This window comes from Crocodylus porosus, unplaced genomic scaffold, assembly GCF_001723895.1.
Source record: "Crocodylus porosus isolate Cpor-Errol unplaced genomic scaffold, CroPor_comp1, whole genome shotgun sequence".
NCBI classification, from domain to species: domain Eukaryota; kingdom Metazoa; phylum Chordata; order Crocodylia; family Crocodylidae; genus Crocodylus; species Crocodylus porosus.
Window position 1 is genome coordinate 86210474 of NW_017728906.1, and position 13900 is coordinate 86224373.

General features: G+C 42.2%; 1 protein-coding gene across 2 annotated transcripts in view; it reads left to right on the forward strand.

Moving 5' to 3' along the window:
* The window catches only part of NPAS2 (neuronal PAS domain protein 2), an 83489-nt gene that overhangs the window by 11130 nt on the left and 58459 nt on the right, over positions 1-13900 (forward strand). Inside the window, exon 4 of one of the 2 annotated variants that reach the window (XM_019529519.1) lies at positions 3770-3859. The exons of the other annotated variant lie outside the window; for it this stretch is intronic. Within the exon in view, the coding sequence (XP_019385064.1) occupies positions 3770-3859 (90 nt within the window). The remainder of the gene's footprint in view (positions 1-3769; positions 3860-13900) is intronic. 2 annotated transcript variants of the gene reach the window in all.

Genomic DNA, 13900 nt, shown 5'->3' on the forward strand with positions numbered 1-13900 from the left:
GCTAATCTGATCATAGAAGGCCACCAGGTTGGTCTGACAGGACCTGCCACTGATGAACCCGTGTTGGTTGCCCCTAAGCATGCAGTCCCCAGCTGTCCCCTCATGGATGTGTGCCAGCATAATTTTCTCATAGTTTGTCATGTTTAGTTTTCTTCTCCTAAAATATTTAATTTTCCTCGCCATTGACTCTGATGCATTCAAGTCAGTGGTTTCAAATTTCCTGAAGTCACAGAACCCTTCTTCTGTCAGGGAACCCTTACTCTATCCTAAAGACTGATGCTAATCCAGACAAACTGTCCCCACAGTAGTGGTGCACTGCCTCCCAGCCTGCTCTGCCAGGCCCTCCAATCTCTGCAGAACCCCAAGGTTCCATGGAACGAAATTTGAAAACCACTTTATGAAATTGAAAAGAATTAATAGTTTTGTATCTCACAAGTGTTAGTTTGCAGCTATTGTATCCATCCAGGGATTTTATATGTAGGGACCTACTCACAGTTTTGTAATTTTCGTGGAAACCACAAAAAACAGCAATCTCCACAATCACTGCAAAAGATGGCATTGGCCACAATTTCCCAGGAAAGCAATCAAAAAAAAGTCTTATTAAAAATAAAATGCTGGCTCCCCAGTGGGAGCCAGCAGTCGTCGCTGTCCCTGTGGCCTGGCCTTGCAACCTACTTGGGTGGAGCAACACAAAAGGCAGTCACCAAGATGGCAGCTGCCCCCTTGTGCCTCTCTGTCAATCAGCACTGCCTGGCACGGCTGCACAAAAAGCAGCCAGAAATCAAGATGATGGTCACCCCCTCATCCCTCCGTCCCCCAGAGTCTCTCCACTAGTCAGTGCTAAGGGGTGGAGTATCACCGTGAGTCAGCACCAAGAGGCAGGGCAACCATCAAATAACCATGAAATTGGCTCTTTGGGCTGCAACCAAGCCACGAAAATTGCTTTTTCTCACCATGAGTTAGGTAGGTTCCTATTTATATGACTCTCCATCCCTTATATATTGCACACCAGTTTTTAAGAGACCCTTAATTCACATTTAAACGACATAATTGTACACTCTCATTTCAATGCACAGGAATTTGCATACATACATTTTTTATAATGAATACAAAATGTTTTCCTGAAATAGGAATACGTGAATGTCTGGATGATTTAGTGGCCTGGGCCTTTGCATTCTACTTTCGTAATTGTCAAGAAAAGATTTGAACATGAGTAAATTAATTTTTTTTAATCATATAAATAACCATATCCTGTTTAATACTATGAGTCTTCATAATCAGTGAGCTAGTGCTGAGGGAATATCAGATCACCCTTTTGATCTAGTAAGTCAGTTATTCTTTTTCTGTTTCTTCTCCCCACCCCCTTTTTTGCTTCCCTACCACGTGACTGCTCTCCCCCCCAAAAGGCTTTTTTCATTAACGTTTGGATAAGATTCTGTTTGATATTATTCCCTGTCCAGTTATAAAAGTTTGAGGCCCACTTCAAGCGATAGCCTAAAAGAACAAATGGAAAGTCAACAGTAAAATGGTTGCTTTCCTGATAGTACCCACTGTGGGGAATTTGCAGTCAGCTTAAACAGGAGCAGTATGAGACCCTAACTGTACATCTTGAATTGTTACAGCTGAATAACCGTTAACGAGAGATTTGCTGTCCTAAGTAGGACTATTTGCAAATAAATAACAAAACAGAATTATGTCTGCATACATTAGCTTGATTTTACCACAGAAATTCAGATGCGAGTCAGTTTGTATAATTTGCATCAGATATGAAATAAAGCCTCTAATAAAAAAAAAACCTTCACCATAGTAACATGCACAATCCAGCTGCTTTGCAAAACCACTTATCTTTTCCATGGGTTAATAGCAATCATGTTTTTAGAAAACATTTTGAATGTACTAAAGAAAAACATTACCTGCACCTAAATTTAACAAAACCAAACTTAAATTATAAGAGCGAGAGGGTTTCCAGAGGTACTGAACAGATTTTCAGTACATCTGCAAACCCTCTGCCCTTTTCCACTGAACTTAATGGCCAAATTTTCAAAGGTTTGGCATGCGCCAGCAGATCCCATACACTTAAACAGTTGTGGGTGCTCAGCAGCCCTGGAAATGAGAAAAGCTGTTTGTTTGTTCAAAAACTGCCATTTTTTAAAACATTTACTTCATACAGCACTGTCCAACTGGTGGCCCAGGGGCCACATGTGGTCCTTGTGCGATTAAATGCAATTCCTGGGCTCCTGCCCAGATGCCCCTCCCTCCTTTGCTTTAGCTCAAACTGCAAGCTGGCCTGGGGCAGGGCTGTGCCAGAGGAGCTGAGGACGAGCCTTGGGCAGTGCAGGCATGCAGTGCACTGGTGGGCCGGGGGGCTGTGCCCATGTGGAAGGGGCACAGTGCAGCAGTGAAGGGGGCAGAGCTTTCACGGTGCATTGATGGAAAGGGGCACCCATGTGGTACAGCAGGGGTGTTTGTCCTGCATGCGACTCAGGGAGGCCCATGGCTTGTCCTGTTGTGGCCTGTGGTTAGTGTGCAGACTCCAGCCACTTAGAAACTGGATAGTGTTGGTTCAATGTTTTGGGAATTCCTGCAAGGGCCAAGTCACCCATGGTTCTCTTTGACCTCAGTGGAAGATAAAAATATTTAGCAGCTCACAAGATCAACCCCTTAGACTGTCTTGACTTGGGGGTCTTGCAGTGTAGCATCATCAAGTGGTAGTACTCCCTAGATTTGGTATACAGACTGTGACTTGGCTGTCACAATAATCTGATTGTTACCTGTGCTGTAAACAAGTATATTCAGTAGCACACACATGAGCTCTGTTCCAGTTAGTTAATGTTCACAGTGTTGATGCTATTCAGGTACTACAATGACAGGCAGCAGTTTCAGACTTTAGATGAATTGATTTATTGTTCCAAACCAGCCCCCAACAGTAGTCAGTGGGAGTTATGAATTATATTTGAGCACATACCGTAAGCGCTTCTTAATTTGTTTGATTTGTTGTGGGTTTTTTGCTGTTGGAGTAGATGAGACCTTGCTTTAGACACGTGTGCAGGAGGTTTAGCTTAAAATGGAGCCTGCTGTTACAGGCTTTGGGGGGAAATAGTTTTAAATAGAATCTCCTGCCTAGAGAGCTGGCTGATGCTTCACTCAAATATGAGGGCTGGAGAATCAACTGCTATGTGGGACCTAAGTGTTGCTACAGCCCTACTGTGGTCCTCTGCTCAGGTATAATGTCACTCCTGATAAATAATCTAATACTGTAGTCTTTAAAATCAGTTCAAACTAAGGCTACAGTTTGTTTGATCCCTTATGTTTCTTTTATTTACATGAAAGCAGAATAATATACAGTTTACATTAACACAAATGAAGATGAATGTTTTTGTGGAGAGCTACCATTTGAAATAGTGCTGAAAAGTATGAAAACATACTTTTGTGATGTTTTGCTATTTGTACAAAGCTAAAATGTTTCTTTTAATAGCTTCTAAGAATCCAAGTTTAGTCATTTTACATGATTAAAATGTGTGCTTAATTTAAAAATATATACATGAAATGTTCCCAGAAGTCTTTGGTTACCTCAGCTAATATATCTATTTTTTACTGTACTACAAAGAATGTTGTATAAGCAAAGTTAGACTGTGAAATCAGAATTACTGTTCCACATCTTGAGAGAATGTCTCTACAACCTAATAACAATAGAGTGGTAAGGTAAAATGGACAACGAAACTATCTGAGTATATCCCCCTGTCCTTCTCTACATGTGTATTTCCTTTAGGCATTAGATGGCTTCATTCTAGCAGTAACCACAGATGGAAGCATCATATATGTCTCTGACAGCATTACACCTCTCCTTGGACATTTACCGGTGAGTAATTCTGATGTGCCGTTTTGTAAATACAAATTATGGGGTCAAACAGCAAGAACTAAATGTAGTGCTTAATATTGTGAGTAGTGAGTGACATTGACATTGGTAAGACTATTCACTGTGAACCCATACACAGGCTAGGACCTCTGTTTATTTCTAGGACTAATTAAATAGGGGAAACATTTTCATGAAAATGTGAATTTTTTTCCTGCCTTGTGGTGATTTTTTTTCTTGATGAAATAAGAAATGTTGATTTTCAAGAAAGAGAAAAATTATGTAGCCAGGTTTCTGTCCTTCAAGTGTCATTCATACATTTCGGTTCCCTGTTGTTGTGAAGCATTAAAACTAGGCTGGACAAAGCTCGGGAGGATATTCCGACAGTGAAAGGGATGGGATGACCTGACTGAATTTTTTCATCTTTGATTTCTAAGAAAAAATTTAAAAAATGACTTGCAGAAGCTGGGTTGGTACAAGTGAGGGCAGTGGCATGTTAATGGGTTTGCTGAGGTCTGATTCTGTTTCCATTGAAGTGAAAAGCAAGATTGCCATTGAATTCAGTGGAACAGGATGACATCCTTAATTAGTTGAAAAATGGCATCAAATTATAAGGGAGGTGAAGGTCTGCTGAATGTGGTGCCTTCTAAAGGAATGCAATCTGCTCCCAAGAGGATGATGGTAGAGTGGAGCTGGTGTTCTGTGATTCTGTGTATAAGGGTTACTGGGTGTTAGGAAGAAACAGCTATGCTATGCTTTGCTGAGTCTATCTTAAGGAACAAGAGAGAAGGGGCTGCTTTTTAATTTTGCTCCTCTTGATAATCTGGTATGGGCTCAATGGTACAATAAGGCATCAATCCATCCTTCTTTTTATTTTTTTAATAGTTCAGTTCTCAGTCTCTTAATTCCCTGCCAATAAATACTTCTATTACACATTCCTTTTTCTTTTTCCTTTTCTTTTGTGTAGGAAAAGTGCAGTTATGTTTTTCCCCCGTCACTTTAGTCAAATCGTTTACATCACATCAGATATTTTTAACATATCCTACCATGCTATAATGTGATCCGAAATTATTTTCTTCTCAAGTGAAAAACAAGTATGATGGAATAAAGAGGTTCCTGGCAAATGCAGGAATATTGCTATGCAACAGTAATGCAGTAGCTAAATCCACCTACTTCATTTTTCTTTAATCCTCCACAGCACAGGAGCTCAGTAATCTACCACTTTTCTGTCACATGTGGGCAGAAAGAGAGCCCTTCATGCTGTCCTGCAATCTGTTGGGCCTTCGTTTACCCACTTCTTTCCATGGGGTTTCTGCACTTTTCAAGTCTTATGAGATGTGTGTCTCAGTAATGGGGAGAAATTTTTTCCTTTTTCTTTTTTTATCTTTTCCCTTTTTTGCTTCTGGTTTCTAGTGGAAACTGAATCAAATTCAGGAAAGCATTCCTCTTCAGGGGATGCTTAAGTCTCACTGGCCAGATCTACACAAGACACTGACTGCGCTGTTGTTATTGCGCAGTCATTTAGTACTTGTATAAACCATGATGCAGTGCTGCTGCGCAGTAGTCTTGGGCTACTGCAGTCAGCATCACAAAAAGCCAGTCAGTGCTACTACACAGTAACACGGGTTCCTGCACAGTCATTTAGTACTTGTAAAATTATACAAGTACTAAATGACTGCAAGTAGCCCACATTACTGCGCAGTAGCACTGACGACTGGCTTTTTGTGATGCTGACTACATGGTAGTTCACAGTTTCTGCTACATGACCCTACTGCGCAGTAGTCTTGGGCGTCTCAGCCAGCGTCTCATGTAGATGCGATCACTGAAGACTTAAGTTCTATGTGAATAAGATGGAATTAAGCACTTGCCTAAGTCAGAGCCCTAAATATAAAACCAGCTATTCCCATGTACTAGTAATTTCTAGCAAATTATCCAGTCCCAAATAAGAAAACTGAGGTGTTTTTATTTCTGGTTTGTATTGCGATGGAACCTAGGAATCCTAGTCACATCTGGAATTTAGGCACATGAGTCTGGGAGTGCCATTCACAGAAACTTGAGGTGCCCAGTATCTTCTAGGTCGGTGATTCTCATTCTGCAGCATGCAGGCTACATGCAGCCCAGTCAGTGCAGTGCTGAAGCTCATGTGACATCCTGTTAAAATATTTATAAATGGATACACATAAATGAAAGTAAGTTGTGTGGGTGTGGCCCGTATAACACATTGAGAGCTCCAAATGCACTATGGCAAACAGATTGAGAACCACTGTTCTAGGTGCTCCTTTGCATGCCCAGAGGCACAGCTATCTCGGCTGAACTGAGCAGGTAGGAGGTGCCTGAGCTCTTCCTAAAGCTGTTTGGGATTCAGATATTAGACTTCCATATGCCTGTGTTCCTAAGGGGCCCAATCTTGTAGGCAACCTTAGAATTCCCCTAATAACTCACCTCGCTGGGGATGGTCACCTCGCTGGGATGGTCACCTCGCTGGGATCACTTGACCCCACTTGTCTTTTCCTGCCTAGTGCAGGGGGCTGGACCCGATGACCTATAAGGTCCCTTCCAGGCCAACAATCTATGAATCTATGAACTCTGGCTTCAGCACCTACAGCCAGCTTCCCTAGGAAGGCTTGTGATGGTGCTTCCTTGTACATAATAATCTACTAGTTAGAACATTCACTTGGGGACATCTATCATGCTGGGATCCTTTGACCCCAGCTAACTTCCTGCCCCTGGGGCAGGGGACTGGACTCGATGATCTTCCGAGGTCCCTTCCAGCCGTCATGTCTATGAAATCTATGAAATGGAAGGCTTGTTCTAAGCTCCCCTGGATCTGACAGGTTTCAGTTTTATATCTCCCACCCCTGTGAGAGCACTCTAAGCACCTTGCTAGAAGCGAAGCTAGCCTGGGTGAACCCAACATCTATCCTGTTCAAGTGGGACCACTAGGCAGAAAGGAATTCTGGATTCTGGTCCCTGGTCCCCGTACTGTTTATGCAGTTTATCCTGTGATTATGTACTGCATAAAAAAGCATAAGCAGACGCAGGAGCAGAAACTAGAAGCCTGGACTCCCTTCTTCCCAGGTAAGTGCTTATCTTCAGTGGGCCTCAAGAGTCAGTCTCCCCCTTGCCTGCAGCCTCTCAGTACAGTGTTAGGGTAGGAAAGTATAGATATGCTTCAAGCCTAGGAAGGGGCTTCAGCTGGGAATCCCAGCCTCTCCTAGGCACCTGTCTGCTTGCCTGAGTCTGCAGGAGAGATGAGATTACAGATACATCCTGTAAGCATTTCCTGTTGACTGGTTAGTCATCTCTCTGCCCAATATGCTTAGTATGGTAAATACCAATTCTAGGCCTCCCCATTTAAGTATAGGGAAATTTGACCCCTAGTTTATGTCTCTGAATTCTATGGGTCCCTAACGTTTAGGCACGGGAATGCATATCTAGTATCACTAGACATAAAGCACAGTGTAAATCTGGCCCTGAGCTTATACAATCAATTTAAAAAAATCAGTATGTAAAACAACCTTACCAAACAGGTTTGTGCACCCAAAGAAAGGCAGCTGAGAATTTAATAAATTAATCTGTGTGCATAAAGTATATAAATGGCTACATCTGTTACAAGATTTGATTGCACATGCAATTAGCTGGCACATTTTGCACATGCACCCTTAGTGTGAGATAACTTAGTCCCAGGCTGCCTATATTATTTTATAATTGTAAAGTGGATCAAATCACTATTTTAAAAGCAATTATAGCTTATATTGTGTGCCTTCAGAAACTGTTTGTAAGCTATTTTTCATTGTTTAAAGGGCAAGCCCAGCCTCCTCTTTCTGTGGCTGCAGAAGGAACTGCTGTAGTACTGCTGTTTTTCTGGGCAAGAGAAAGGCATGAGTGGGCAGGACACAGAGCAGGGACCCCTTGAGGCTGTAACTTAGATGCTGAGGATCTTTTATTTCAGCAAAAATGTGAAAGACCAGATTGGTTTTATACATTTCTGAAGTCAGAACAAATAAATTCCATTCTGTGTTATGCAGCTTCCTTGACATTCTAGAATGAAATATTTTAAAGTAAGAGCCCTGCCTATAGTTATTTTATGCAAGGAATTCCTGCTCTGGTTTGTTGTATTTTTAAATTACCCATTCCTACAGGATGTAGGTGCCACTTTTAGGTTCGGTTGAAATAGAGATAGAATCCTTGCACCAAAACTGGTGATCACTCAGTGACAATATTCCACTAAGTCTGCCCAAGGCCTGAAGTGTTTCACAACAACATGAGATACCACTCATCAGAGGCAGATCCAAGGTAGGTGCAGTGGTGCAGTCATCCCCCCACCCCTCCACTTTGATTCCTGGTCCACCCAAAGTTTAAAACTAATTGCCTGGCAATGGCAGCAGCATTTCTATTCAGGCAGCAGTGAAGGAATCATTTGTCTATATGGTTCATTGTAATCTATCTGATTTCTTCTAAACCTCTTCTCATTTTTAATTGTCTTAATGTTCCACCAATCAAGCTCTTTTCTTTCATAATTCTGCTTTCTATTAGCTCCTGGTAATGTAGCTCCTATTTCACAGCCTTGCAAAGCATTTTAACTCTTGCTAAAAGCATTAACTTGGGTGAGCATTGACTCAGGTTTGTGTCATAGAATCATAGAATCAATGAGTCAGAAGGGACAGATTCATAGATTCATAGATTGTAAGGGTGGAAGAGACCTCAGAAGATCATCGGGTCCAGCCCCCTGCACCAAGCAAGAAAGACAACAAATACTATAGTTAACACAAGAAAAGACACCCTTTTCCTACAGCTATTACTTCTAGCTGTTCTCAGGGTCAGGCAGGGATCTTTACCAGCGATTTGCAACTGCTCTGCAAGGATTATTGTCATAAGCAAAGGCCAGAGACTTAGGAGTGTACCCTCAAATACACCAGGACCCAACCCCATGAACAAACATTCATGCACTGTATTCTTGCTAGAGTGAAGTGGTGGCATCCTTAGAAGACAGATTAGTATCAGAATATCAAAGACCAGTCCAAAAGAGGGTTGGATATGGAAGAAGCAGGGCAGAGGTTGAACAGTGTTGCCCCAGGATTCCTTTTACCAGAGACCACCAAGGATTGACACGGCCCCTCATCCAATTTGGTATCAAGTGAACTTTATTAGTAACCCCTACGCTTATTACAAGATAATTATCCTTGCAATACAACCTGGTAAGCAAGGTTCCCTCTAAGCTGCATGCATGCGTGCATGGCAATGCACAAAAAAAAATCTTGCCGTGCATTAACCTTTTAATGCTGCACACCTGCCGAGAAAGGAGCTGGGCTGTGGCTTCCTAGAAACCTGGAATGCAGCAGAGGCAGTGGGGCCAGCAGTAAGTTACTGCTTAGCTGCGCTTCGCTCCTCACCACACCGGCATCTCCACGGGAAGAGAGAGCGGCACAGGGCTGGCAGTGGCTCCTTCCCGAGACAAGGCAGGGGTGGGGACAGGGGTTGGGGCTGGGGCTGGGACAGAGCCAGGCACCATGCAGGCTCTGCTAGCTCTGGGGAACTGCTCTGCAAGCTTCACCCCAAGCTCCGATGCCATGTGCCTCCTCGCTGCCTTGTCTGCCCAGTATCAGACTCACAAGGCTCCACGCCACTCTCAGAGGCGCAGAGGCAGTGTTGATAATTTTTGTAAGAGTGATGAAATCTGCCAGATAGGGCAAACCAGGCATACCTTCAATGTGTCACAGTACCTGAGAGCTTTACAGAGTATATTAAATGATGTGATTTATGTCTGTCATGTGAAATTCATTCTCTTTTGCATGCTCTCCTCAGGTTGAGAATTATGCATAAACATTTCTGTTTTGGTAGGGTTTTATATTTTAATTTTTTAAAAATAAAATATAGAATATATATAGTTTGGTATTTCAAGACTCTTTTCTACCAAATAATGTTGTGAGAATAATTTGTTCAGCATGCCAAAAGGCGGGGGCGAGACCAGTTTGGGAACAGACCAAAGTGGTGTGCCCATGGACCAAAGCAGCGCGCTCACGGACCGGAGCAGCGTGCTCATGGACCGCTAAGCCTTAGAGGGAAGGTTGCTGGCGAGCAGTTCCTTAGATGTTACAACAGTGACCTTCAGTGGTACCAGCCTCAGATCCTCTGCTGGGTGTGTGGGATGTTATTTTCTGGATTCCTTGTTACCCAAAGCAAGAATTCCAAGGCTGCTCCTGTCTTCCCAGGGTGGCAACACAAACACACACTGTCTCTTTGTTTGTCCACTGCTTTTGTAACTTTCTCATCTCAAACTGACGAATCCTCAAGTTTCTTACCTCATCTTTTTCGATAAGGTACTCCAATCCTATTCCCTTTTTGGTTTTCTTTCCTTTTAGGGAAACTACTGTACCTGGTTAGCCCACCATACCAATCACAGCACTCATCTTTCCCAGCACCTTATAAGGCAGTCTATGTAATTTAATTGCTTAGTTCTGGGAAGGCCTAAAGTTATGCTAAGAGCCTGAGCATAACTCGGTTTGCCCGCTACAAGCAGCGTGGCATTGCAAGGGAGGCCTGTCTATTCCCTGTCCTCCACCCTCAACTTGCTAGAAATCCTCTTATCTCAGTCTCTGAATTCTTGTCATCCAGCAGTTTAAATTAGGCACTCAAATCCTCCAAGATTAACAGAAAAGAGAAAAAGGGCTATGCTAGAAATTACACAGATTTTTTGAGCTATATAGAACATATGTAGCAATTAAATAAAGTCGTCCTGTACTGGTTTGGACTGATACATTTGTGACCCATTTGGGCACAGCTGGTGTTTTGGTTTCTGCAATCAATTGTGATTAAATACTTAGATCTCTCTGGTGGCAGGATCTGCAAACCAGAAAATGTAGGATAGCTCCAAAGTATAGCCACATAGATATGCAGCACCATGGTTCTTTTGGCACTCTGCTAGTAGTTGCTGCAATACAGCTCCTGTCTGGTTTACTTGCCTCATTCAGCAATGTGTCTTTCTGGACATGTCTACATGTTCACTAATGCGCTGTAGTCACTGAGTATTTAGTTTAGCATTTGCTTAATGAAGTACTAACTAAATGTAAGTACAGTTACTGCTCAGTAGTGCCGGTGCATGGTTTTTTTGTGACACTTACTGCACAGTAGACTATTAACACTGTGCAGTATCATATTAGCATAGTTTTTGACTGTTATGCTGCTGCACAGTGTTATTAAGCACAGTAAGTGTCTAGTGTAGACGTCTCCACTTTGTCAAAAGATACCTGCAGAACTGTTGGACAAAACTATAAAGTATACTTCTCAAACTGATCCATCTGTGTCTGTGACTGGCTTAGTGACTACACTGTTGGCTGTCTCCCTTGTCACCTACCTGCAACTTGTCTGCTGGATCTGGTACAGGATTAGATTTCTAAGATTAGCTTGCTGATCATTTCCTATGATTCAGGTGTGATTTGTGGGATATTTGCTTCCTAGTATATATTTTATTTGGCCAATCAAGGAATTCTGTTTTTAGTTCTAATGTGCATGCCTGCAGACCTGAACTCTACAGAGAACAGGACTTGTCATATAAATTGGTATATTAGTTTATTTGTACCTTATAGATTAACTAAATGTAGTCTGTAAGGTGCAAATCTACCCTGCCTGACTTCAGACAAGCACTGCCAACTATCTCTCTATATTTGTTTATGGCCATAAAAAATGTTGGCATTCCTCAGTGGAATAAATGCCAGGATAGTCTTTAAGTACCAGATCCAGTGGGTGGCCACGTCAGAAGAATCAGTGTGACAGACTGGTGTTTTGGTGAAACCCATCAACATACCGTGCCGATGACAGGCACAAAGGCACGTAGCTAAACTCAGCCTCAGTAGAACAATAGAAGATTCCCTTGCAGCTGTGCAGAAGAGATCCACAGGTCACATGTATAAGACAGGACTACCCTAGGCATATCATGTATCAGAAAATATTGTTAACATTAATAATACATTTTAAATTGTATATGGAGAACCAAATGCTTGGCTCATATAAATAGCTACAGCTCCACGGAATTCAAACAGCTATGATGCTTTACATCAGCTTTATATGTACTACTAAGTAAAAACCATTAGCAATTCAGTAATGCTTGAGGAGTTAAAGTCCTTGCATTGACAATAATTTACAGTACCCCAGAGCAATAGGTAATATTTACATTACATAGGAAGAATAAATGGAAGAAAAAGTGACTTCTTAAGTCCACATGGTGAGTCAGCAGCTAAGCCAGGACTATAGTTCTACTATATGGTAGGACTCATGTTTGTTTTCCATCGCTGGATCACTCAACATAGACCACAATCTATACGTTCCTGTATATGTGTGGAATTAAATAATACAGTTTATTTTATATACATATAAATTGGGGGTGAAGGAGGGGTGTGTTTGTGTATAAATCCAGATATAATGGCAATAGATATATGTATAAATGGTATCAATATGGTTTTCAACTCTATTTCAAAATATTTCAATACATATTCCAGCTTAAGTGTAGATTGCATGCAGAGCAGCAGGCATGTTTGGAAAGCACACTGGTGAGTGCTACCACCATCTGAGTAAACACATAAATAAATAATAATGATTAATAACTTGCCAGTTTCATATCAAGCTAACAGATTTTCAACATGAAATACTGCCTGATAGCAGCCTTTCTCACAACACGTGAAGCTGTGTCAGTATGCCAGCTCAGTGTGAGGTTGTCTAGAATACCATGGATGTAAGTTACAGCTGTTAGGAGGACTACTTAATTTTACCACTTCTTTTTAGGCACTTTTCTAGCTGAAGCCAGGGAAAAAAAGACAATTTACTGCAGGTGAATACAGCAGGAATTTTCCCTTTGCAAGCTCATGTTTTTCCTTCTGGCACTGCAGCTTTTTCCATAGACAGTGCTCCTTCTTTCATTCTTAGATAGCAATGTAGTCTTTCCACCAGCATGTACAACTTATCATAGAGTTCACCAATATTTTAAGTTCACAGCAATTAACAGGGAAGTGCAGTCATTTGAAGTGCTTCAGTATTTAGCCCAAAGAGGGTTTTAGTTCATCTAAGACAGAGGCATCACAACACAGCTGGGCCCCCCGGGACAGCCTGTAGCACACAGGGCCAGCAGTGACTTTTAGCTACTATTGGTGGGCCATTGTGATTGTGCAGCTGTGGGGACAATTGTTTTATTCCACCCCTTCCCCTCCCACAAGTCAGTGCCTGCGGCAGGTGCCTCGGTTGTCCTGCCCTAGTTGTGTTGCTGAGGTAAGAGCTCAAAGCCATACACGCCTTTGCCAGTCCAGAAAGGAGGTATAATACTTCAAGAGGCACAATTCCCCTTCAAACACATGTAAGTATACAGAGGGACTTTGCATGCTGCATTTTCCCTCTGGCTGGTGTACCACACCTATCCTGTACATAACCTGCTCTGACTGGTGCATAGCAGGGACAAAGCCTTGTGTGCTTTCTGCTGCTTTGCATGCCTGGAAGTAGTAAGGAGGAAAGTGCCTCTAATCTCCAGAGCTCAGAGCCTGCAATTGTGACTATGCTTTGCTCAGGAGGAGACTTACTACACCTTCCCTGTCTACTCTCATTCAGGGATGGGGCAGTCTATCTTGTGAGCAGACACAGGTTCCTTGGTAATGGTATGCCCTTGGAGTTTAATTTTACTGAGCAAAATCAAGGCTACTGCAACTTGACCAGTCAGTGGCATTATACAAGAGAGAAGTTTTGCCCAGTGTCTGAAGTTTATGTTCAGCATATAGCTGATGAAGTTTATACAAGGCACTGTTTTAAGATATGGCTGCTTAACTTACGAACCTAGTTACCTATTTTAGATTTGATCAAAAATCCCTGGAAGTCAGTGGGAAGACTCCGTCTGATTTACACTAGCTTTGAGCCTGGCCCTTTGCCTGTGTACTTTCATGCACAGTTAAGACAGCTGGTTTTGAAAACTGGTCCCCAGCTTGTTCTCAAGTCAGTTCAGTCCTTGTTAAGCCTAGAGGAATCACAGATGTGGCAGGTTGGCATAACTGTAAATTACACTTTTTTTTC